Source organism: Pan troglodytes, chromosome 14 (genome assembly GCF_028858775.2).
Source record: "Pan troglodytes isolate AG18354 chromosome 14, NHGRI_mPanTro3-v2.0_pri, whole genome shotgun sequence".
NCBI classification, from domain to species: domain Eukaryota; kingdom Metazoa; phylum Chordata; class Mammalia; order Primates; family Hominidae; genus Pan; species Pan troglodytes.
The window spans coordinates 29432073-29459215 of NC_072412.2; the positions used below are offsets into that span (position 1 = coordinate 29432073).

At 38.4% G+C, this 27143-nt stretch overlaps 1 protein-coding gene and 1 non-coding gene across 10 annotated transcripts in view; one reads left to right on the top strand and one right to left on the bottom strand.

Annotated features, from left to right (window-relative positions):
- Positions 1-27143, bottom strand: part of KATNAL1 (katanin catalytic subunit A1 like 1) — a 102576-nt gene that overhangs the window by 55750 nt on the left and 19683 nt on the right. For 8 of the 9 annotated variants that reach the window (XM_024348495.3, XM_024348496.3, XM_024348497.3 and 5 more), the window contains exons 2-3: positions 22872-23047; positions 19320-19480 (exon numbers count right to left, since the gene is read on the bottom strand). In XM_024348495.3, coding sequence (XP_024204263.1) covers positions 19320-19480; positions 22872-23033 — 323 coding nt within the window. In that variant the 5' untranslated portion in view covers positions 23034-23047. Of the gene's footprint in view, positions 1-19319; positions 19481-22871; positions 23048-23158; positions 23418-27143 lie in introns of those variants that run through there. The other variant, XM_024348498.3, reaches the window with a different exon arrangement.
- Positions 21025-21127, top strand: LOC112205264 (U6 spliceosomal RNA). Its single transcript, XR_002939169.1, has one exon. It is a non-coding gene; the product is annotated as a U6 spliceosomal RNA (small nuclear RNA).

Sequence of the window (27143 nt, forward strand, 5' to 3'; positions counted from 1 at the left end):
ATATGTACAGGTGCAAGTCTGTTATAAAGGTATTTTACCTCTCTTAATGGTATCTTTCTTGATAAAGAGGTCATGATTCTGTAAGTCCAATTTATCAATATTTTATATTTAATGCTTTAGTGGCCAGTTTAATAAATCTTTGCCTACCGCGAGATCATGATGATATCCCTCCCATGTTTTCTTCTAGAAGTTTTACTTTATTACTTTTAATATTTTAGGTATTGGTTATTTTATATTAATTTTTGTATGACATGAGGTGGGGAAGAAGAGTATCTCGATTTTTTTTCACCCAAATGGATAATCAATTACCCCAGAAGCATTTACCGATAGGACCCACCTTTTTCTACTAAATTTCAGTGGTGTCTTCACAAACCAAGTGACTTTCCAGAATTTAATCATTAAGGATAACTTCTGGTTCTAAAAAGGACTTTAGAATTTTTTAATTATTTGCTATCAGATTATAAACAAGTATCGTAAGTAGGAATCTTTAAAATATTATTAATTCTTTCAACAAATAGCTAAATCTTAATGAATGAAAGGCACTATGCTATACAACGTAAAAGGCTGTATTAAGGGTCGGAAACAGAGACTCACACTTGTAATCCCAGCACTCTGGGAGGCCAAGACAGGCAGATCACTACAGGTCAGGAGTTCCAGACCAGCCATGCCAACATGGCGAAACCCTGTCTCTACTAAAAATACAAAAATCAGCTGTACATGGTGGTGGGCACCTGTAATCCCAGCTACTCGAAAGGCTGAGGCAGGAGAATCACTCGAACCTGAGAAGCAAAGGTTGCAGTGAGTTGAGATCCTGCCACTGCATTCCAGCCTGGGCCACACAGCAAGGCTCCATCTCAAAGAAAAAAAAAAAAAAAGCGGGGGGAGGAGCCAAGATGGCCCAATAGGAACAGCTCCGGTCTACAGCTCCCAGCGTGAGCGACGCAGAAGACCGGTGATTTCTGCATTTCCATCTGAGGTACTGGGTTCATCTCACTAGGGAGTGCCAGACAGTGGGCGCAGGTCAGTGGGTGCGCGCACCGTGCGCGAGCCAAAGCAGGGCGAGGCATTGCCTCACTTGGGAAGCACGAGGGGTCAGGGAGTTCCCTTTCCTAGTCAAAGAAAGGGGTGACAGACGGCACCTGGAAAATCGGGTCACTCCCACTCGAATACTGCGCTTTTCCGACGGGCTTAAAAAACGCCGCACGAGGAGATTACATCCCGCACTTGGCTCAGAGGGTCCTATGCCCACGGAGTCTTGCTGATTGCTAGCACAGCAGTCTGAGATCAAACTGCAAGGCAGCAGCAAGGCTGGGGGAGGGGCGCCCGCCATTGCCCAGGCTTGCTTAGGTAAACAAAGCAGCCTGGAAGCTCGAACTGGGTGGAGCCCACCACAACTCAAGGAGGCCTGCCTGCCTCTGTAGGCTCCACCTCTGGGGGCAGGGCACAGACAAACAAAAAGACAGCAGTAACCTCTACAGACTTAAATGTCCCTGTCTAACAGCTTTGAAGAGAACAGTGGTTCTCCCAGCACACAGCTGGAGATCTGAGAACGGGCAGACTGCCTCCTCAAGTGGGTCCCTGACCCCGACCCCCCAGCAGCCTAACTGGGAGACACCCCCCAGCAGGGGCAGACTGACACCTCACACGGCTGGGTACTCCAACAGACCTGCAGCTGAGGGTCCTGTCTGTTACAAGGAAAACTAACAAACAGAAAGGACATCCACACCAAAAACCCATCTGTACATCACCATCATCAAAGACCAAAAGTAGATAAAACCACAAAGATGGGGAAAAAACAGAGCAGAAAAACTGAAAACTCTAAAAAGCAGAGCGCCTCTCCTCCTCCAAAGGAACGCAGTTCCTCACCAGCAACGGAACAAAGCTGGACAGAGAATGACTTTGACGAGTTGAGAGAAGAAGGCTTCAGACGATCAAATTACTCCGAGCTACAGGAGGAAATTCAAACCAAAGGCAAAGAAGTTGAAAACTTTCAAAAAAGTTTAGAGGAATGTATAACTAGAATAACCAATACAGAGAAGTGCTTAAAGGAGCTGATGGAGCTGAAAACCAAGGCTCGAGAACTACGTGAAGAATGCAGAAGCCTCAGGAGCCGATGCGATCAACTGGAAGAAAGGGTATCAGTGATGGAAGATAAAGTGAATGAAATGAAGCGAGAAGGGAGTTTAGAGGAAAAAGAATAAAAAGAAACGAGCAAAGCCTCCAAGAAATATGGGACTATGTGAAAAGACCAAATCTACGTCTGATTGGTGTACCTGAAAGTGACGGAGAGAATGGAACCAAGTTGGAAAACACTCTGCAGGATATCATCCAGGAGAACTTCCCCAATCTAGCAAGGCAGGCCAACATTCAGATTCACAAAATACAGAGAACGCCACAAAGATACTCCTCGAGAAGAGCAACTCCAAGACACATAATTTGTCAGATTCACCAAAGTTGAAATGAAGGAAAAAATGTTAAGGGCAGCCAGAGAGAAAGGTCAGGTTACCCACAAAGGGAAGCCCATCAGACTAACAGCGGATCTCTTGGCAGAAACTCTACAAGCCAGAAGAGAGTGGGGGCCAATTTTCAACATTCTTAAAGAAAAGAATTTTCAACCCAGAATTTCATACCCAGCCAAACTAAGCTTCATAAGTGAGGGAGAAATAAAATACTTTACAGACAAGCAAAGGCTGAGAGATTCTGTCACCACCAGGCCTGCCCTAAAAGAGCTCCTGAAGGAAGGGCTAAACATGGAAAGGAACAACCGATACCAGCCGCTGCAAAATCATGCCAAAATGTAAAGACCATCAAGACTAGGAAGAAACTGCATGAACTAACGAGCAAAATAACCAGCTAACATCATAATGACAGGATTAAATTCACACATAACAATATTAACTTTCAACGTAAATGGACTAAATGCTCCAATTAAAAGACACAGACTGGCAAATTGGATAAAGAGTCAAGACCCATCAGTGTGCTGTATTCAGGAAACCCATCTCACATGCAGAGACACACATAGGCTCAAAATAAAAGGATGGAGGAAGATCTACCAAGCAAATGGAAAACAAAAATAGGCAGGGGTTGCAATCCTAGTCTCTGATAAAACAGACTTTAAACCAACAAAGATCAAAAGAGACAAAGAAGGCCATTACATAATGGTAAAGGGATCAATTCAACAAGAAGAGCTAACTATCCTAAATATATATGCACCCAATACAGGAGCACCCAGATTCATAAAGCAAGTCCTGAGCGACCTACAAAGAGACTTAGACTCCCACACATTAATAATGGGAGACTTTAACACCCCACTGTCAACATTAGACAGATCAACGAGACAGAAAGTCAACAAGGATACCCAGGTATTGAACTCAGCTCTGCACCAAGCGGACCTAATAGACATCTACAGAACTCTCCACCCCAAATCAACAGAATACACATTTTTTTCAGCACCACACCACACCTATTCCAAAATTGGCCACATACTTGGAAGTAAAGCTCTCCTCAGCCAATGTAAAAGAACAGAAATTATAACAAACTCTCTCTCAGACCACAGTGCAATCAAACTAGAACTCAGGATTAAGAATCTCACTCAAAACCGCTTAACTACATGGAAACTGAACAACCTGCTCCTGAATGACTACTGGGTACATAATGAAATGAAGGCAGAAATAAAGATGTTCTTTGAAACCAACGAGAACAAAGACACAACATACCAGAATCTCTGGGACGCACTCAAAGCAGTGTGTAGAGGGAAATTTATAGCACTAAATGCCCACAAGAGAAAGCAGGAAAGATCCAAAATTGACACCCTAACATCACAATTAAAAGAACTAGAAAAGCAAGAGCAAACACATTCAAAAGCTAGCAGAAGGCAAGAAATAACTAAAATCAGAGCAGAACTGAAGGAAATAGAGACACAAAAAACCCGTCAAAAAATTAATGAATCCAAGAGCTGGTTTTTTGAAAGGATCAACAAAATAGATAGACAGCTAGCAAGACTAATAAAGAAGAAAAGAGAGAAGAATCAAATAGATGCAATAAAAAATGATAAAGGGGATATCACCACCGATCCCACAGAAATACAAACTACCATCAGAGAATACTATAAACACATCTACACAAATAAACTAGAAAATCTAGAAGAAATGGATAAATTCCTCCACACATACACTCTCCCAAGACTAAACCAGGAAGAAGTTGAATCTCTGAATAGACCAATAACAGGAGCTGAAATTGTGGCAATAATCAATAGCTTACCAACCAAAAAGAGTCCAGGACCACATGGATTCACAGCCGAATTCTACCAGAGGTACAAGGAGGAACTGGTACCATTCCTTCTGAAACTATTCCAATCAATAGAAAAAGAGGGAATCCTCCCTAACTCATTTTATGAGGCCAGCATCATCCTGATACCAAAGCCTGGCAGAGACACACCCAAAAAAGAGAATTTTAAACCAATATCCTTGATGAACATTGATGCAAAAATCCTCAATAAAATACTGGCAAACTGAATCCAGCAGCACATCTAAAAGCTTATCCACCATGATCAAGTGGGCTTCATCCCTGGGATGCAAGGCTGGTTCAATATATGCAAATCAATAACTGTAATCCAGCATATACACAGAACCATAGACAAAAACCACATGATTATCTCAATAGATGCAGAAAAGGCCTTTGACAAAATTCAACAACCCTTCATGCTAAAAACTCTCAATAAATTAGGTATTGATGGGACGCATCTCAAAATAATAAGAGCTATCTATGACAAACTCATAGCCAATATCATACTGAATGGGCAAAAACTGGAAGCATTCCCTTTGAAAACTGGCACAAGACAGGGATGCCCTCTCTCACCACTCCTATTCAACATAGTGTTGGAAGTTCTGGCCAGGGCAATTAGGCAGAAGGAAATAAAGGGTATTCAATTAGGAAAAGAGGAAGTCAAATTGTCCCTGTTTGCAGATGACATGATTGTATATCTAGAAAACCCCATCGTCTCAGCCCAAAATCTCCTTAAGCTGATAAGCAACTTCAGCAAAGTCTCAGGATACAAAATCAATGTACAAAAAATCACAAGCATTCTTATACACCAACAACAGACAAACAGAGAGCCAAATCATGAGTGAACTCCCATTCACAATTGCTTCAAAGAGAATAAAATACCTAGGATTCCAACTTACAAGGGATGTGAAGGACCTCTTCAAGGAGAACTACAAACCACTGCTCAAGGAAATAAAAGAGGATACAAACAAATGGAAGAACATTCCATGCTCATGAATAGGAAGCATCAATATCGTGAAAATGGCCATACTGCCCAAGGTAATTTACAGATTCAATGCCATCCCCATCAAGCTACCAATGACTTTCTTCACAGAATTGGAAAAAACTACTTTAAAGTTCATATGGAACCAAAAAAGAGCCCGCATCGCCAAGGCAATCCTAAGCCAAAAGAACAAAGCTGGAGGCATCACACTACCTGACTTCAAACTATACTACAAGGCTACAGTAACCAAAACAGCATGGTACTGGTACCAAAACAGAGATATAGATCAATGGAACAGAACAGAGCCCTCAGAAATAACGCCGCATATCTACAACTATCTGATCTTTGACAAACCTCAGAAAAACAAGCAATGGGGAAAGGATTCCCTATTTAATAAATGGTGCTGGGAAAACTGGCTAGCCATATGTAGAAAGCTGAAACTGGATCCCTTCCTTACACCTTATACAAAAATTAATTCAAGATGGATTAAAGACTTAAATGTTAGACCTAAAACCATAAAAACCCTAGAAGAAAACCTAGGCATTACCATTCAGGACATAGGCATGGGCAAGGACTTCATGCCTAAAACACCAAAAGCAATGGCAACAAAAGCCAAAATTCACAAATGGGATCTAATTAAACTAAAGAGCTTCTGCACAGCAAAAGAAACTAATATCAGAGTGAACAGGCAACCTACAAAATGGGAGAAAATTTTCACAACCTACTCATCTGACAAAGGGCTAATATCCAGAATCTACAATGAACTCAAACAAATTTACAAGAAAAAAAAAAACAACCCCATCAAAAAGTGGACAAAGGACATGAACAGACACTTCTCAAAAGAAGACATTTATGCAGCCAAAAAACACATGAAAAAATGCTCATCATCACTGGCCATCAGAGAAATGCAAATCAAAACCACAATGAGATACCATCTCACACCAGTTAGAATGGCAATCATTAAAAAGTCAGGAAACAACAGGTGCTGGAGAGGATGTGGAGAAATAGGAACACTTTTACACTGTTGGTGGGACTGTAAACTAGTTCAACCATTGTGGAAGACAGTGTGGCGATTCCTCAGGGATCTAGAACTAGAAATACCATTTGACCCAGCCATCCCATTACTGGGTATATACCCAAAGGACTATAAATCATGCTGCTATAAAGACACATGCACACGTATGTTTATTGTGGCATTATTCACAATAGCAAAGACTTGGAACCAACCCAAATATCCAACAATGATAGACTGGATTAAGAAAATGTGGCACATATACACCATGGAATACTATGCAGCCATAAAAAAGGATGAGTTCACGTCCTTTGTAGGGACATGGATGAAACTGGAAATCATCATTCTCAGTAAACTATCGCAAGAACAAAAAACCAAACACCGCATATTCTCACTCATAGGTGGGAATTGAACAATGAGAACACATGGACACAGGAAGGGGAACATCACACTCTGGGGACTGTTGTGGGGTGGGGGGAGGGGGAAGGGATAGCATTGGGAGATATACCTAATGCTAGATGACGAGTTAGTGGGTGCAGCACACCAGCATGGCATATGTATACATATGTAACTAACCTGCACATTGTGCACATGTACCCTAAAACTTAAAGTATAATAATAATAAATTTTAAAAATTAAAAATTAAAAAATAGAAAAAAGAAAAAAAAGCATTCCCTCATTATCTAAGCAAATCAATCTCATTCAGAAATATATTGAGCGCCACAGACAACGTTATGATACGAGTTGATATGAGTTGTTTTGTATCCTCAAGGGTGCTTTTTGTGCAGAGAATACTCTTCAGAGGCTTACTTTGATTTTTAAAATATTCAACTTATTAAATTTAACTATGCAAAAAAGAAGTTTTTCCTTAAAGCTTTCAGATTCAGCTAGTTTTTTTTTCTACATATGAGCCTAGCAGATTTTAGAAGTCCCTTTTAAGAGATTTTTTTTTTTTTTAAATCAGTCTCTTGGCCAGGCGTGGTGGCTCACACCTGTAATCCCAGCACTTTGGGAGGCTGAGGCGGGCAGATCACCTGAGGTCAGGAGTTCAAGACCAGCCTGCCCAACATGGCGAAACTCCGTCTCTACTAAAAATACAAAAAATTAGCCAGGCATGGTGGCGGGCGCCTATAATCCCAGCTACTTGAGAGGCTGGGGCAGGAGAATCGCTTGAACCCAGGAGGTAGAGGCTGCCATGAGCCGAGATCGTGTCACTGCACTCCAGCCTGGGCAAGTTGAACGAAACTCCATCTCAAAAAAAAAAAAAAAAAAAAAAGTCTCACTCACTCTGCCACCCAGGCTGGAGTGCAGTGGCACACTCTCAGCTCACTGCAACCTCTACCTCCCAGGTTCAAGTGATTCTTCTGCCTCAGCTGGGATTACAGGAATGTGCCACTATGCCCAGCTAATTTCTGTATTTTTGTGGAGACAGGGTTTCACCATGTGGGCCAAGCTGGTCTTGAACTCCTGTCCTCAAGTGATCCGCCCACCTCGGCCTCCCAAAGTGCTGGGATCACAGGGGTGAGCCACTGCACCTGGCCTGCTTTTAAGAGATGTTAAAATAATGCTTGATCCCATTTACAAACCTGGTTAATAAAATGCCACCACAATTTTGTAACCAACATTTATAAATTTAATATGTTTTCTTCTTAGTCCTTGCCTTACTTAGTAAAGCATAATTTACATATAATTGCTTTTATGAACATAATAAAGTTTACAAATAAGATAATATTAAATTTCTCCTAAGAGTTCCAATAAAGTACTTAACATGCATTTTCATGTACAAAAAAAAATCACAAGTCTAAATCATTCCATAATACATTTAAAGTGGAATTGCATGCATGTCACCCTCATTAGCCCATTTTCTTAAATATTCCAAATACATAAAAAATAAATATGCAAATATACACATATCCTTTAACAGAAAAATATTACCAGTTTTTATCCTCTTAGACATGCCTAGCCTTAATTTTAAATCTCCCTGGAGTTAAAAGATCTGCTTAACTACTACAGAAAACACTTATCATCCAACTTAACCAACATAATAGTAAACCAGAAATTTCAGATGGTTTAAGATCTGGAGCTACAGACATACTTCTCACACCAAAAATTATACAATCCCATTTAATATGTTGGGGGTTGGATTCCTAGCATTTTGATGCTACCCACAACAGTTATTTAAGCTGGGATATTGAGTGGATTCTTGTCAGTGTTTCTGATGAGCCATACTAAATCTTATTTAGAGTTGCTAAGCCATTCATTCAGTCATTTCAAGAGTGGGGCAAGGGGTGTGAAAACTACTAAACCTTTCACTAATGATGGAATTCCATCATTCCCAGGCAAGTTAATCACTGCCTGTATCTTGCTTTTCTTTGGCTCCACAGATAGGTCGTTGCCTTTACCATTAAATTCTAAAAATCTCTGAACTTGAAAAACCTAAGATACTTAATTTATTTTTTGCCTAACTCTAAAGACTTTAAAACTTGACAAACGATGATATTTTTTCATATTATCAGGACTATACAACTTCTACTCTACAGATAATAAAATAGTGTCAGTTGAACTTTAGATAAATTCTCACAGGTCTTTGTCCAGTTTATCGTCAACTTCTGAGATTATTCTACTGATTATAAAACCAAGTGGATACTAAAAGCATGTGACATACTGCCAGCATTCACCAAGCCTATAATTTAGCTTAATGTGCATACATATTTTACAATTATACTAGACATCTCTTTCTGTTCACATAAACCCTACAACTAAAGCCTTGCTGAAGAAGAGTCCTCAACTCAAATATAAACAAGTCACACAAAGAAAACAAATTGTAAGATAAGCCCCTCAAGAACTGATAATAGAACTACAAAAATAATATGCAGTGACAACAAAAATAAATAAGCTGAAAACCTTCCCACAATAAAACATGCAGGAATTCTAAGTAAAATGTAACCAATATCCTTTTACATACATAGCTGATCTTACCATAAGGTAAGTGAAATACCTAACAGCCAAGAAAGAGAGAGAGAGAAATAGAAGCACATGAGCTGAAGACATGGCAGTCCTTACTGTTTTGGGCCTCAGACATCCGAGGGCTTGAGATTTATTGACACAAGTGAGATCTGAGACAGGGTCGTAGCCCCACACAAGTCAAAGAAGTTGAATTGAGACTACCACATAAAGCCAGGACCCTCAAAGGACAACCACCTTGGTAAAAGGATAGAATTTTAAAGACAGAAGAAATAAAAGTACATTTTTCTACTTGGGTCTATGTTCTACATTTGTGGAGTGAAGCGAAAGTGCCCCCTAGATATAGCAGCAAAGGGCCCATCCTCATGTGATTTATGACTCAATTTTACACTACCTTAAGCAGAGAAAGTGGGCCTAAAAGTGAGCCTACGCAGGTAACATCCCTAAGGCACCTGGCTGAAGCAAACACAGACGTCTTAGGAGTGACACCTTCTTCCAAACAAGCCACATATTGAAATGACTTGTTAAACCCTTACTGAAGAAACATTCTCAACTTTACCACAAACAAGGCTCACCAGAAATAACAAAAAGCAAGATGACTCTCAATAACTTTGATAAGAAAACTGCCAGCTATAGACTACAAAATAAATATGCTTAATATGAATAGAAGCATTTAAAAATTTTCGAGCAAAAGATGCACAAGTCTTAAGTAGTATAAATAAAAATAAATCTACATTTAAATAATTCAGTGACACTGTTTAACACAAAGACAGAAAAAACCTTAAAACCAATGAGAAAAAAAGGTACCTATAAACAAACAACAAACAGACTGATAACACAAGCCAGAAGACAAAATACTATTACTAATGTCATCTTCAAAGCATAGAGACTAACTACCAAACTAGTATTTTATACTAAAATATCATGTAAGTGACAGGAAAATACAGATATTTTGAGAAAAGAACTGTTAGTTTACCACTAATAGAGACCTTGGCTGTAAAAACTACTAAATATTCTTCAGCAAAGATGAAACTGAATCTAGAAATAGTGAAATGCAAGAAATGGTAAACAAAACCATCGGCAAACACATGAATAAACCTAAATAAGCATTTTACTTACTCATTCTTTCAGCAAATACTTATTGAATACTCACACTGTGGCAGGCAATATTCTTGGTGCTGGGGGTAAAGCAGCAAACAAATAAAAGGCCCTGAGCTTACAAAGCTTACAATCTAGCAGGAACGGTAACACACACACAATATAGTATAATATATAATATAATAATATCAGGTGACAATGAGTACTATAAAGAAAAATAAAGCTGACTAAGGGAACAAGAGTGGTGACAGTGAAGGGGTAAATATTTTAAATATGGTGGTCAGGGTAGGGCTCTCTACGTGAGTGACATTTGAACAAATGAGGTGAGGGCATTTGCCATGTGAACATCAAGTGGGGTGGAAGTAAGGGACAGGCAACGAAAATGGCAAACACATCTTGAGCTCTTCCTATGTGTCCAGATGTTCTTCACACTTTACACACGGGTTAAATCATTTAATTCTCGTAATAACCCTATGAAGTAATTTTCATACTGACCCCCAACTTACAGAGGAGGAAAATGAGGGACAGGTTGAATGATTTGTCCTCAGAGAAGCCATGTGGTAGGGCTAGGACAAGAACCTGTTCTTGCACTGCTATAAAGAAATACCTGAGACTGGGTAATTTACAAAGAAAAGAAGTGTAATTGGTTCACAGTTCAGCAGGCTGTACAGGAAACTGGCATCTGCTCAGCTTCTGGAGAGGCCTCAGGAAACTTACAATCATGGCAGAAGGTGAAGGGGGAGAAGACACATCACATGGCCAGAGCAGCAAGAGGTGGAGGGGGGCGGGGGGGAGGTCAGGGAGGTGCTACACACTTTTTAACAACCAGATCTCTTGAGAACTCTATCATGAGAACAGCACCAAAGGGGGAAATCCACCCCCATGATCTAATCACCTTCCACCAGGCCCCTCCACCAACATTAGAGATTACAATTCAACATGAGATGTGGGCAGGGACACAGATCCAAACTATATCAGAACCCTTGTAGCCTGGTGGGTTGTCAAGTTCTGTGCAAAGAAAACATGAGCTCCTGGAGGGTAAGGACCTTCTTTCTACTGCTCTTTGGCTCCATAGGGCTCACAAAGCTAAGGACTAGGGACAACAAGTGGAAGAGATAAAAGAAGCTGCAGTCAGAATAAAAGAAAAGAGGAAAAAAAGAAAAAAAACAGAGTTGTGTAATGTCACAGAAGCCTTAGGAGGGAAAAAGAGAGTTCCAAAGAAGATGGTCAACATTATCAAGCATTATGAAGGTTACACAATGTAAGTCCAGAGAAGAGGCATTTTCATTTTTAAGTGAGGAAGTTATTTGGTATTTTCAAGAATTCAGTCCTAATACTGCAATGACTGAAGAGCAGCAGGATTTCTTGTAATTAAGAAAAAAGGGGCTGGGAGCGGTGGCTCATGCCTATAATCCCAGCACTTTGGGAGGCCGAGGTGGGCAGATCATGAGGTCAGGAGTTCGAGATCAGCCTGACTGACATGGTGAAACCCTGTCTCTACTAAAAATACAAAAATTAGCTGGGTGTGGTGGCTCACGCCTGTAATCCCAGCTACTCAGGAGGCTGAGGCAGGAGAATTGCTTGAACCCAGGAGGTGGAGGTTGCAGTGAGCTGAGATTGCGCCACTGCACTCCAGCCTGGGCGACACAGCAAGACTTGGTCTCAAAAAAAAGAAAAAGAAAAACGGGGCAGTGAAGGGCAACAAATGTATACTACACCTTAAACAGCAGTTTGCAAGGAAGAGGGGAGATGACAATCACTAACATGCAGCAAGGCACAGATCTTTTCAACAAAAATGTAAAAGTAATGTGTTATGGCTTCATTCTGACTTACCACTATCTTGTTCCCACTACTTAATCTTTAATGAATTATAATTTCTGTCTTTCAGTTGCCTTTTCTGTAACATTAAAAAAAAAGACAGAAATGCCAAGTTTTTAGGCACTTATTGTGTTACATACCTAGAACTGGAGAATGGAAACTTAAGAGTGACCACTGAGTTCTATAAAATAATATAAATGCTCGCCAGAGAAAACTTACATAAAAGGAACAATAAAATAAAATAACCAAATGGAATGTCCTCCCACCCTTGGAACACATTAGATCAGAATTTAGACCCTGAAAAACACCCTCTGTTCTCAATCTCAGATAGTCTTGCTTACATTTTTCTCCTTGCTGAAATGATTGCATAAGCTCTCACCTCTATATCTGCCCACCTCTCTACAACCACACCCTTATATACCCCTGCCTCCCTACTGTGACTCTGAGCCAGCTGCTCATGCACTCCCTCTATATGTGCATTAGATCCCATCTCCTCCTGTCACCTCAAGGGCATTGCTCCAGTAGCTGTCCATCTAGCCCATGCATCATCAACTTTCCTCTTTCTACTGCAGCATTCCCATCAGCACACAAACATCCTGTTATTCCTTTCTCTCTAAAACAACAAACCTCAACTACTTGTCTTCCCCAGCTAGCATTCACTTTCCTGGCTCCCTTTTTCAGCCAGACTCATTGAGGGAACTGTGCATACTTATCATCATCTGCTCCTCTCTCTGCATTCTCTGAACCCATTCCATCATTCTCTACCATTTCACCAAAACTGTGCATCAAGGCCACCAGTGATCTCCTGCTGCTAAATCCATGCCAATTCTCAATCCTTATCCTATCTGAACTACACTCATTTGATAAAGCAACTTAGAATCTTTAAGCCTCAGTGTCTTCTTCTAAAAAATAGGGATGGTAACAATAGTACCTATTTTAAGGATGGCTATGAAGATTTAAAAAGAAACCATGTAAAAGCACAATACCTGGTTCACAGTTAAGAACTCACTAAATGTCAGTTATTAGTGTGCTTAATCAGCCCTGCTACTTACATTCTACTCAGTCTAAAAATAGGGTCCATCCCATACTTCAGAAACAGAATTTTAGAAGATAATATGACTCCAGAATTTTAAGAAAATGAGTATAATCTCAATCTGCCAATAGTATTAGGCAAATAACCTATTCCATCATATAAAGAATGAACTTAAAATTTCTTTGTCATTAGTTCCTGATGATTCTGAAATAACTACACGAATCCTAATCTCTCTCAAAGTCTGGTTCTCATTTCTAACTCCTATTCAACAGCTTGATCTAGATATTATCTGCTCCAATTTTTCTCTCATTCTGTGTATCTCATTAATCAACAAATCCAGTCCATTCTAACTCAGTAATGGCTCTCACACCCATCTACAAAATCGTAAGCCTAAGAGAGCAGGGAACATGTCTATTTCTGCATCCCACCGTATGTGGGACAGCACCAGGCACAGTACTAGGCATCCAGAGGCCAGCATCCTACAAAGCAATCTCACTTCAATATACATTTTACATAAAGGAAAATGAGGTATACAGAAAGGAACTTGCAGGATCACTAAATTAGTAGTGGAACTGATAGAAAAACTTGCTCCCCAACCTTCTAATCCCAGGAAAATAACTGAGCCAGAGCCTGGGTGAAATACCTGTATGCATGAATGATAGTTTATTCTCTATCAGTACTTGACTTTGACCTTAATTGATCTTTTCACTGCAAATTGGGATGTAAAATACTGCCAGTTAATCTCTCTGAGTACCCAAAGAAACGTAAGACAACAACTTTAATACCAAGTCAATAAAAATTTCCTCTTTTCTGAAATTCTACAGAATAGCACTAATTTGATCTTAAAAAAAAAATCAATCTTCCTATCTATATGTATACAGAAACACAGTATACCATTGCCCTTGGTTCTTGAGAAGGCCTATTAGAGTTTTAGCGCACCTATACAGAAGAAATAAAATAATTTCAGGCTTGTGTGTCCTATTCTTACTGCTACCTCTCCCAAAAGATGTAACTTTGAAAGACCTACCACTTGGAATAAATTGGTACTACATATCCATTATAAAGAACAGTATGGAGAGTCCTCAAAAAATTAAACAGAACTACCTTATGATCCAGCAATCCCACTTCTGAGCATACAGCCAAAGAAAATGAAATCAGTGTGTCAGATCTCTGCACTCTCATGTTCATTTCAGCATTACTGGTAATAGCCAAATATGGAAACAAACTAAACATACATTGACAGATGAATGGATAAAGAAAATGTGTGCATATATGTTGGGGGCGGGGTGTGTGTACACACACATACACACGCACACGCACGCGCACACACACACACAAAGGAATATTATTCAACCTTAAAAGAGAAGGAAATCCTACCATTTCCTTGTGGCAGGTGAAACAGGCCAGATGCAGAAAGACACATACTACATGATCTGACTGTGTTAGTCTGTTTGTTTTTTTTTTGTTTTTGTTTTTGTTTTGCACTGCTATACAGAAATACCTGAGGATGGGTAATTTATAAATAGAGGTTTACTTGACTCATAGTTCTGCAGGCTGTACAAGCACAACACCAACATCCGCTTGGCTTATGGTGAGACCTCAGGAAGCTTACAACCATGGCAGAAGGCAAAGGGGGAAGCCAGCATATCACATGGCAAAAGAGAGTGAGCAAGAGAGGTTGCGGGGGGCAGTGCTGCACTCTTGTAAACAATCAGATCTCATGTGAACTGAGCAAGAACTCATTCATTACCACGGAAATGGTACTAAGCCATTCATGAATCTGTCCCCATGATCCTGTATCTCCCACCAGGCCCCATCTCCAACAATGGAGGTCACATTTCAACATAGGATTAATGGGACAAACATCAAAACCATATTACTCACTTATATGTGGAATATAAAAAGAGTCAAACTCATAGAAAGAGAGTAGAGTGGTTATTACCAGGGGCTAGGGGAGAAGCAAATGGTGTGATATTGGTCGAAGGGTACAAAGTTTCAGTCATGCAAGATAAGTTCTAGATATCTAATGTACAGCAAGGTGACTATAGTTAACAATACTGCATACCTGAATCTGCTAAGAGGGTAGATCTTAAGTGTTCTCACGACAAAATGAAAAACAAAAGAAATGTGAGGTAACTGATATGCTAATTAGCTTATTGTGATAAATATTTCAAAATATATATATATATCTCAAATAATCAACCTGTATACCTTAAATATATACAATTTTTAATTGTCAATTATACCTCAATAAAGTTGGGGGAAAAAAGGACCTACCATATTTATTTTTTAAGCTAAATAAAGAATAGCTTATTGAATATATACCATGTTGAATACTGCTGCAATACAGAAAAAACTACTTTCATGGCTTCAGGTATTACTGGAAGAAACCAACTCATTAAAGAAAATGCAGTTAATAAGCCTACATGTAAACTATTATAAAATCATTTCGTTAATACAAGAAATATTTTAGGACACCAAGAACGAGCTAGAGACTTCATCTCTTTGGAGTTTAATTCTAAAATTTCCACTACCTACCACCACGATCCTACTTTTGTAGCTCAGTTTCCTCACATTTAAGGCAATCAATCAAAATTTTAAAATATTATTTTGATTTATCCAAGCAACTGCTGGTGATTTAAACCTTAATTATGATTAAACTCAGCAGATGCATGACACAGAAGTAGAACTTCAAACAATGTGGCAAAAACACCGATGGAAAACCACAGTACACAGATTACCTTGGTAGTCAGCAATAGGAATGGAGAAGTGTGTGTTAAAAGTCAATGAAGTGAAAAGAACAGAACCATAAACAGGGCTACCAAATTAGTGGCTAATGCCAATCACATCAGAAGCATCTCTGAAATGCTTTGTATAAAACAGGGTAAATTACAAGGTGAGAGATGGCAAAAAAAAAAAAAAAGAAAAAACAAAACAAGATGAAGTAAATATTATATTTTCCTATTGACTTAAATTGTAATTTCAGTGTGGTGCTTGCTTAGAAAGTTCTTTTTAGTTACCTTTAAAATATCAAAATTTCATTAAGCATTTTCAGTTTCTTTATTCTTCCACCACTAGTAAGAATGTTAACAAGTAGATAATACCAGGATATACAGACGTGTATCAAAATATACCCATAACATACCCACTGAGTATATATGCAAAAGTAATATAGCAGAGTGCATACAAATAAGACTCCTGAAGATGAAGAGACTTGGGTTCAAATCCTGGCTCTGCTACTTTCTTGTTCAGATGACTTTGGAAAAATTACAAACTATAAGCTTCAGTTTCCTCTAGTGTAAATGGGGTTCATAATAATAAATTAGTGATGATAATATGCATATACAATAACAGTACCTAAACTTCATGGGATCACTTGAGTTTTAAATAAAATAATGCATATAACACATACAGGAAGTGACTAATAATTATTAGCTATCATCCTTTCCCTGAAAATAATCACCAACTGCTTAAGACTTGGACATTTAAAAAGCCATATCCTCTCTGTAGAGTTATTGAAATGTTTCAGGAAACTAAGGAATTATGAAGAATCTGCAGGGAGAAAATAAAATGACTTGTTTTATGAATGAGGCTATCATTTTTAATTGTTATTCTTGCTATTTCTCTGAAAGAATGCTGTAGTCCTTTATTTCAGAGGTGACCATTAATTTTAATTACTTATTACATGCCAGTTGCTGTCTTAATTTTTTTTTATTCAATTCCATGAAGTAGAGATCCCCATTTTACAGATAGTGAGACTAATGTTTAGAGAGGTTAAATAGCTTGCTCAAGGTCACAAAGCAAGTAGGTTTCAGAAGCAGAATTCACAATCTCATCAACTCAAGTCAAACGTCTTTCCATTAAACCAAGAATATCCAATGACTGTTATCTACCATTCACTATCGTCAAGTGAAAATCTTATTATATTTGTTTTATGTGACCTGGAGAAGAAACGAAGTTTATAAAACAAGAAAAATATTATTATACAACTCTAACCTTCCATAACCTTTAAGTCTAAATTTGCAATCTGAATATTTATTTTATCAGCCCTTGCATACATTCTGTGCCACAAACCAGCATAAGATTTAATTCATTAACATTTGCCTTATACTGTTAATTGATGAAGGACCCACTGTTTTTGCTTACATAGAAACTTTATTCATAAAGTTTTAAACTATTAATCCCATGCTATTACTCAATGTATTATATTTCCTTCTCTAGTAGAACCTTGTGGAGTTGTTGTTTTCTTATTGTTGTTGATGGTATACATGGGAATGAAAATCTTTTTTTTTCCAGACAATATACAATCTGAGATTTGCTTTTATTCAGGGTTTCTGATCCAAAGAGGAAAAAAAAACCACACATACAATGGCTATGCACAAAGAAAACTTTTTTAAAAATTTAGTACAAAGAAAGGAGAACCAGAGAAATACATTCTGGTCCATTCATCTTTCACTTTCATTTAGAAAAGGGATTTAAAAACAAGTACAAAAATAAGTCAGATCTATGTTATGAACAGTTAAGAAAGGACAAAGAAAAGAAAATAACTGGACTAGTGTCACTGTAGTGATACGTTTTGAGATTAGTAGTCATCAATGGGAAAATGTCATCCACAACTTTTTATTCAGTTTGAGCCATCAATGTTAGTTATTATCTGCGGACACTGCTGTTTGAAATGAATCATAGTGCTCTAGCAATTCAGAGCAGATAGTCCTATATTTGAAGTTATTATCAGCTCTTAGGTTTAAACTACAAGTATATTTCAGAATTAATGACTTTCAGTAAAAAACAAGGTATTTCATTATACATACATACAGGAAAATTTCAAGTTATAGTAGGCTAAAATGTCATTCTTTCTTTATTTATTTTGGAACTTCCATGGTAACACTGTATGACTCTTAAAACACCGCCTTTTGAGGGATATGGGTTACCCTAGTATAAAACACCTGAAGGTGGTTACATCAGAGGAAAAATACATTGTTGTAGACCTTAAAAAAGAATCCTCATCTACTGTTTTCACAATGAAAATCACAAAATTATCTGTAATTCAGTGGAAAAAATCCAAAGGAATAAATTAACTGCTTTTCATAGTTCTTAAAATGATTTAGAAAATTTCAACAGATGATTACAGTTACTGGCCAAAGGAAAACGTATTTTCTACGGTGCAATACTCTGGCCATAATAAAGCAGACAGAAAGCCAGAAAGACCTAAACTCACATCCTGATCTAGCATGATTAGGGCCTCTCAGGTTTCAGTTTCCTTGTGAAACTAATGGTGTTAACTCATTCAATGTTGGTTGAATGCCTACTATATGCCAAACCCTGCGTTAGCAATGAAAGTTTATTATTTAATTTTTAAGTAAATAAAACCATGGTCCTTGTCCTTGCAAATCTTTTGAAGCAACAAATAAATGCAACATGATAACCACTATGAACAAACTGCTGTGTCTGGACAAATCAAAAGAGGCTGCAGAGGGGATAGTCAGTTGAGTTGAGACTTGAATGAATACGAGTTGTTTAGAGATGGGGATTATGGGTATTCCTTGAAGAAAGAAGAGACTGCACAGACAAGATGACAAAAAAAAGGCAAAAAGAGAGAGGTTTAACGTAAATGATGCACAGGCTGGGTATTAGAGAAAACTGGTGGGAGATGCCACACTGAGGAATGTAACCTTTAAGTAATAAGCCTCTTAAACATTATCGGTAAGGTTCCTTCTACACTAAAACTCTGGAAATTGACTGTAGGCCCAACCAGGAAAATTCAATTTCTCCACTACTTCATTTGAAGTTGTTAGAGTCTCCTCAAGCAAAAACGCAAAACTATCCAAGTTTTGATGCTGCCATTACGAAACCCAAAAGACCTCTCTTAACTGATAAATTTTAGGACTAGCAATAGGCATCTATTGTTATTAGCGTAATAAAGCATTCTAAAAGCAAGATATGTAACAAGTCATTTACTTCTGTACTTTATCAAATACAAAACTGTAAACGTATAAATGTGAATATTAAAAACAGATACTGAAATTACATGTCCCCAAAAATAATTTTTCATACTTTGTTCAAAACATGCTTCACTGTGAACATCAATTAACCAGAAGCACCTAAAGAGAATATAAAGTCCTATTTACCTGTGTTCTGCAGGAACAGGGGGTGGCCAAACAGCAGGATCTCTAAATGGTTCATCTTGACAGGACACAGGGAAATCTGGAGGCTTGTCAATTTTAAAACTTTCTAAAGTGCTGACAATACTTTTAACTTGTTCATATTCCTCCAATAATTCCTGCCGAACCTTAAAAAAAAAAAAACAGGCTTTATGCTAGAAGCTGTTTAAATACTTCATAAATTGTAAATAATAAATTACTATAGAGTGCACGTTTTCTTAATGTCAAAGTGTGAAAAATGAATCATTAAAACATTCATAAATACAAAGAACTATTTCAAGTAATACTGAGAAAAGGGTAGAAATTAGTTTGAAAAAATCATAATTCTATACCTTTTAATAAGTAGTTATATATCTTTTATAACGGAATTCCATTTCTACCAAAGAACATGATGATCATTAATACAATTTAAAACAAGCAACTAAGTAGGTAACAAGTTAAACATTCCAAGAAATGTAAAATATTGTGCTAAATACTTTTAATATATTTATAAATAGATTCCCAAAAATTGTTAAGCCAAAATTTTCAACAGCATTTCCTATTCCCAATATCACTAAATATAAAACGCCTGTCATGAGTGTCTGAAAGCTAGAAGCAGTATTATACTATGAATTACAAACTTCCAGTTTTTATTTAAATTCTCCTTCACCTGAAATCTGAATTATTTTTGCCTTATTTAAATTATTTTGAGTTCTGAGTAAAGTTTATTTTGATTTCAAAGACAACATTTTTCCTGTATTTAAAAAATTTAACTGAACACATACTATGAGGAAATTCTTGTGTTTTCAAACTTTGAGCCCAAACTAATTTTCCAAAGCAAACAGATAAAGATTAAAAATTATATTCAAGACCAGCCTGGGGAAACAAAAAAATTAGTCCAGGCATGACAGCATGAGTCTGTAGTCCTAGTGCGAGTCTATAGTCCTAGCTACTCAGGAGGCTGAGGCAGAAGGATCACTTGAGCCCAGGAGTTCAAGGCTACAATCACGCTCCTGCACTCCAGCCTGGGCAACAGAGCAAGAATCCATGTCAAAAAAAAAAAAAAAAAGAAAAGAAAATTACAATTATAAATTCATTTTAACAATTCTTTTTTTTTAACCAGAAAGCACGTCACACTGTAAAGCAGAGTATAAGAAATTTTCCCTCATCTTTATATTGAATAATATATTAAAAGGAACATATGAAGGAGTTATAGATCCAAAGAAAAAGCTAGGTAAAATTCAACAGCTAATACATGCAATTACAGAATATGCTATAGTGGAAGAAATGTAATTTCAGAACCCAGTGGAAACAAACATAGTAGAAATGTCTGAGTAGAAATGGTCACTATTTAACACACACAATTCAGAATATATAAAAAATATTTCCATAATAGATTAATAAAATACCCTGCCTGTGGCTAATAGGAAGGATAGAAGAAAACAACTCAAAATTTGAGCCTGAGTTGGAGCGAGTATATTGTTCGCAATCAATATAACTTGGTAACATTTAAGTTGGGAAATAAGTCAAATTTACCCTCAAAACTTAGGAAAACATCAATTTCTGACTAATGGAAAAATTAGAAGAAACACTTGAAAGGCATTAGTACATAAAATGGAAACTTCAAAGAAACACTTGACTTTGTACTTTTAATTTTTAGAAGATTTTAAATTTTAACACTAAGTGGGGGAGTGTCTGCATTGGCAGCACATACACTAAAATTGGAATAACACAGAGAAGACCAGCATGTTCCCTGCACGAGATGCACACAAACTCCTGGAGTGTTCTGTATTTTTTTTACTTAATGTTTTCTAAAAAGGATGTTACGTTGTTTTAGTATAACAGGTGAAAAACACGAGCTTAAATAATAAGTCCTTATAAAACAAAAGACAATTTTGTTTAAACATCATTGAAGATGCTTTTATTTCCTTAAAGATATATTGCTTATAAGTATTATTTGTAAAAAAAAAAAAAAAATTCTTTTTTAAAAGTTACAATTAATTTGGAATTAGAACAGCAAAGCAAGAACTATGCTAAAAGGTACTGATCAATTAAAACATTAAATTTAAAAAATGGTAAGTAGGTAAATTAAAATTCAAGTTTTTATTAACTCTTATTAAATAATCAAATTATATAGTCAAAAGACAGCAAATATCGTAATGTTTTTTATTAGATTACTGACTCATTTGTATCTTTAAGGAGTCTTTCAAAAGAGTTTTGCAAAATGGGTCAAAACAACATGTAAATATGGAAAGGGAAAAGGGCAAGTATGAATACTTTATTTCAGGTCCAGCACAGTGGCTCACACATGTAATACCAGTGCTTTGAGAGGCCAAGGCAGGAGGATCACTGGAAGCCAGGGGTTTGAGACCACCCTGGGCAACATAGCAAGACTCAGTCCTTACAAAAAATTTAAAAATTTGCTGGACATGGTGGTGTGAACCTGTCCCCCTAGCTACTTGGGAAGCTGAGGTGGGAAGATCGCTTGAGCCCAGGCGTTTGAGGCTGCAGTGAGCTGTGATGGCACCACTGCACTCTAGCCTGGGTGACAGAGCAAAACCCTGTCTCTTTAAAAAAAAAAAAAAGAAAGAAAGAAAGAAAGAGGCCTGGCGTGGTGGCTCATGCTTGTAATCCCAGCACTTTGGGAGGCCGAGGCAGGCGGATCACGAGGTCAGGAGATCGAGACCATCCTGGCTAACATGGTGAAACCCCATCTCTACTAAAAAATAGAAAAAATTAGCCAGGCGTGGTGGCGGGCGCATGTAGTCCCAGCTACTTGGGAGGCTGAGGCAGGAGAATGGCGTGAACCCGGGAGGTGGAGGCTTACAGTGAGCTGAGATCGCGCCACTGCACTCCAGCCTGGGAAACAGAGTAAGACTCCGTCTCAAAAAAAAAAAAAAAGAAAAAATGGGCCAGGTGTGGCGGTGGCTTACGCTTGTAATCCCAGCACTTTGGGAGGCTGAGGTGGGTGGATCACTAGGTCAGGAATTCAAGACCAGCCTGGCCAACATGGTGAAACCCTGTTTCTACTAAAAACACAAAAATTAACTGGGCGTGGTGGCACATGCCTGTAGTCCCAGCTACTCAGGAGGCTGAGGAGGAGAACTGCTTGAACCTGGGAGGCAGAGGTTGCAGTGAGCCGAGACTGCGCCACTGCGCTCCGGCCTGGGCAACAGAACAAGACTCTGTCTCAAAAAAAAAAAAAAAAAAAAAAAAAGAATGAATGAATGAAATACTTTATTTCAAAAGTTTGCAGTCACACAATTAGGTAACTGATCATGAAAAGAGAAAAAAGTTAAAGTAGATTCAATTGGAATTAAATATTTTCAAAACATACCTCACGAAATATATGATCAAAAAACATTAACCAGGTAAGATACTAGAAAATTATTCAAGAGTATATTTTAAATGTATTTCAGTATTGAGATAAATAGGAACTATTTCCATCTCAAACTCAAAATTAGATTTTCCAACTCTAATCTCTCAAGTATAATAGGGTACTGCCATCCTAACTCATCTAATACTTTAATATCATCTTACCTGTTGCCATTTGCCTTTGATAGCTGGATCTCTGACTGACTGGCAATGTCTCTGAATCTGCTGCATCACCCCCTGGTAATATACCATTGATGAGTCGTAATTTCCAAGAAGGGCATATTCTCTTCCTTTCTTTGCATTATCACAAATCTCAGCCAAATTCATCTTCTTTCAGAGACCTAAACATAAAATATAATGACTTTTTAAAAATTTTCAGCACTGACTTTAAAACATTTATTATTCTTTATGTTTAAAACTACTTTTTTTTTTTTTTTGAGACAGAGACTCACTTTATTGCCCAGATTGGAGTGCAGCAGCATGATCTTGACTCACTGCAACCTCCACCTCCCAGGTTCAAGTGATTCCTGAGTAGCTGCGACTATAGGGGTGCACCACCATGCCCGGCTAATTTTTGTATTTTTAGTAGAGATGGGTTTCACTGTGTTGGCCACGCTGGTCTTGAACTCCTGTCCTTAGGTGATCCACCCACCTAAGCCTCCCGAAGTGCTGGGATTACAGGCGTGAGCCACTGCGCCCAGCCTAGAACTACTTTGAAAGTCAAAATAGTTACCATTCTTTGAGGTTATCTGAATGCATCTTACAACACTAAACAACGTTTTCAAATTTGGAAGTACAAAGGAGATTACAAAAGAACACCCACGGAAATAATAGGGAGAAAGGTTACACAGCTCTGAACTACTGATTTACTTACAGGTACATAAAACCGGACACTAGTTTTCCTTATTCCTTTATAATTACCATAGGCTGCAATAACAGATGAAATTTTTTTTTATTCAATTTATTCTTGACAATATAAAAAATATGAATATCACATAAATATATGAATATATTTTCTACTGAAGTCAGTTGAAACTATAAAAACTAGTTATCACTAAAACTTCTTGGCCCCAAGAATAAAAAGTTATACTTAAAGAATACATTTTAAAGAACAGTCTATAGTTGTCCATGTACCATTTATACTCATGTAATTGCCTCAAACTTAAATCTAAGCAAACATCTATAAATTACACTCTCTGAACCCCAATTTGTAATCTTCTAAGACCCCATCATTCTCTATATCTTTTTGGCCATGCAAATAACTATTGTTATTTTCCTTTCTATAAGATGTTAGTTAGAATACCCTCTAGATTTCTGGCTTCCACCAAAGCTCTCCAGTCCAGTAATTCTGGCTTTTCTTCCAGGCTTTCCAAAAGTCTCCTAGAATCATCCAAGGCTTCTATGCAAAGATACTTTCCTCCCAAGACTAAAAAGAATAGCAAGTCCAGAGTTACAGGAGAATGATATCCTGAGAAAGTGTCAAAATTGCCTTCTGATTTCCAGGAACAGTAAACCAATGAATACACATAAAGAAGAAAATCAAAATACTACTCTATGCCTTCTTCAGGGAATTAAACTTTGGTTTGGGGAGCCTGACTCTTCTACTCTGACTCTCAATCTCTTATCTGTTCTTCAGGGACTCAAAAATTCTTCCTGAAAATTAACCATCACTAGTTCTAGGCATTTTAAAGGACTCCAACACATTTTTAAAAATAAATGTTTATGTGTTTGGCATGTTATTTTCCTCTTATAAGGTTCCATGAAGGCAGAGTTGTATTACTTGAGAATCACACTGCAACAAATAGTACACTACTAATACGGTTTGGCTCTGTGTCCCCACCCAAATCTCACCTTAAATTGTAATAATCACCACGTGTCAAGGGCAGGACCAGGTGGTGGTAACGGATCAAGGGGACAGTTTCCTCCATGCTGTTCTTGTGATAATGAGTAAGTCTCATGAGATCTGATGGTTTTATAAGCGTCTGGTATTCCCCCTGCTGGCATGCATTCTCTCTCCTGCCGCCCTGTGAAGAGGTGCCTTCCCCCATGATTCTAAGTTTTCTGAGCCTCCCCAGCCATGCAGAACTGGGAGTCAATTAAACCTCTTTTCTTTATAAATTACCCAGTCTCAAGTTTTTCTTCATAGCAGTGTGAGAAAGGACTAATACAGTAGACTAGTACCAGGAGTGGTGTGCTGCTACAAGGATACCTGAAAATGTGGAAGTGACTTTGGAACTGGGTAACAGGCAGAGGTTGGAACAGTTTGGAGGGCTCAGAAGAACACAGAAAAATGTGGGAAACTCTGGAATTTCCTAGAGACTTGCTGAATGGTTTTGACCAAAATGATGATAGTGATATGGACAATGAAGTTCAAGCTGAGGTGGTTGCAGATGAAGAAGAACTTGTCCTTGCTGTGCTTTGGCAAAGAGACTGGCAGCATTTTGTCCCTGCCCTAGAGATCTGTGGAACTTTGAACTTGAGAGAGGTGTTTATGGTATCTGGCAGAATAAATTTCTAAGCAGCAAAGTGTTCAAGAGGTGATTTGGAAGGGGGGATTGCTCTTAAAAGCATACAGTTTTAAGCATTCACAAAGATATGGTTTGGAATTGGAATTTATGTTTAAAAGGGAAGCAGTGAATAGAGGTTTAGAAAATGTGTAGCCTGACAATGCAATAGAAAAGAAAAACTCATTTTCTGGGGAGAAATTCAAGCCAGCTGCAGAAATTTGCATAAGTAACAAGGAATCAAAAGCTAATCACCAAGACAATGGGGAAAATGCCTCCAGGGCATGTCAGAGATGTGGGCAACCCCTCCCATCACAAGCCCAGAGGCCTAGGAGGGAAAAATGGGTTTCCTGGGCTGGGTCCAGGGCCCCTCTGCTGTGTGCAGCCTCGGGACTTGGTGCTCTGCACCCAGCCACTCCAGCCATGGCTAAAAGGGGCCAAGGTACAACTCAGGCCATGGCTTCAGAGGGTACAAGCCCCAAGTTTTGGCAGCTTCCACATGGTGCTGGGCCTGTAAGTGCACAGGATGAGAACTGAGGTTTGGGAACCTCCACCTAGATTTCAGAGGATATATGGAAATGCCTGGATGTCCAGGCAGAAGTCTGCTGCAGGGGCAGGACCCTCATGGAGAACCTCTGCTAGGGAAGTGTGGAAGGGAAATGTGTGGCTGGAACTCCCACTGAGTCCCCACTAGGGCACTGCCTAGTGGAGCTGTAAGAAGAGGGCCACCATCCTACAGATCCCGGAATGGTAGATCCACTGACAGCTTGCATTATGCATCTGGAAAAGCCACAGACACTCAAGGTCAGCTGTGAAAGCAGCCAGAAGGTGGGGATATACCCTGCAAAGCCACAGGGGTGGAGCTGCCCAAGGCCATGGGAACCTACCTCTGACATCAGTGTGACCTGGATGTCAGACGTGGAGTCAAAGGAGATAATTTTGGAAGTTTAAGGTTTAATGACTGCCCTATTGGATTTCAGAACTGCATGGCCTATATCCCTTTGTTTTAGCCAATTTCTCCCATTTGGAACAGGTATATTTACCCAATGCTTGTACTCCCCTTATATCTAGAAAGTAACTAACTTGCTTTTGAAGCAGGCTCATAGGTGGAAGGAACTTGCCTTGTCTCAGATGAGACTTTGGATTTGGACTTTTGAGTCTGGAATGGGTTAAGACTTTGGGGGACGGTTGGAAAGGAATGATTTGCAATGTGAGGACATAAGATTTGGGAAGGGCCACAGGCAGGATGATATGGTTTGGCTCTGTGTTCCCACCCAAATCTCACCTTGAATTGTAATAATCACATGTCAAGGGCAGGAGCACATGGAGGTGATTGGATCATGGGGGTGGTTCCCCCATGCTGTTCTCATGATAATGTGTGAGTCTCATGAGATCTGATGGGTTTATAAGCATCTGCCATTTCCCCTGCTGGCATTCATTCTCTCTCTTGCAGCCCTGTGAAGAGATGCCTTCTGCCATGATTGTAAGTTTCCTGCGGCCTCCCCAACCATGCAGAACTGTGAGTCACTTAAACCTCTTTTCTTTATAAATTACCCAGTCTCAGGTATTTCTTCACAGCAGCATGAGAATGGACTAATACAACTACTTTTACACAGTAACAAATTTCAATGTCCAGTGGATCTATCCACAGAATACAGGACAACCACACAAAGTCTCATCTTCAAATTTAGAACATTAACACGAAACAATATGGTCTTATTATAATGAATAATATGTAATTAATAAATCCAGTAGAAACAAAGATGCTCTATAAATTATTTCCCTTTAAAGTCATTGTGAAACAAAAGCATAAATCCAGCTTACAAATACAGATACAAAACTATAAAAGATAAAAATATCCTGATACAAATCAGGGGTTGCCAAACTTTTCCTGTAAAAGACCTAACAAGTAAATATTTTAGGCTTTGACGGC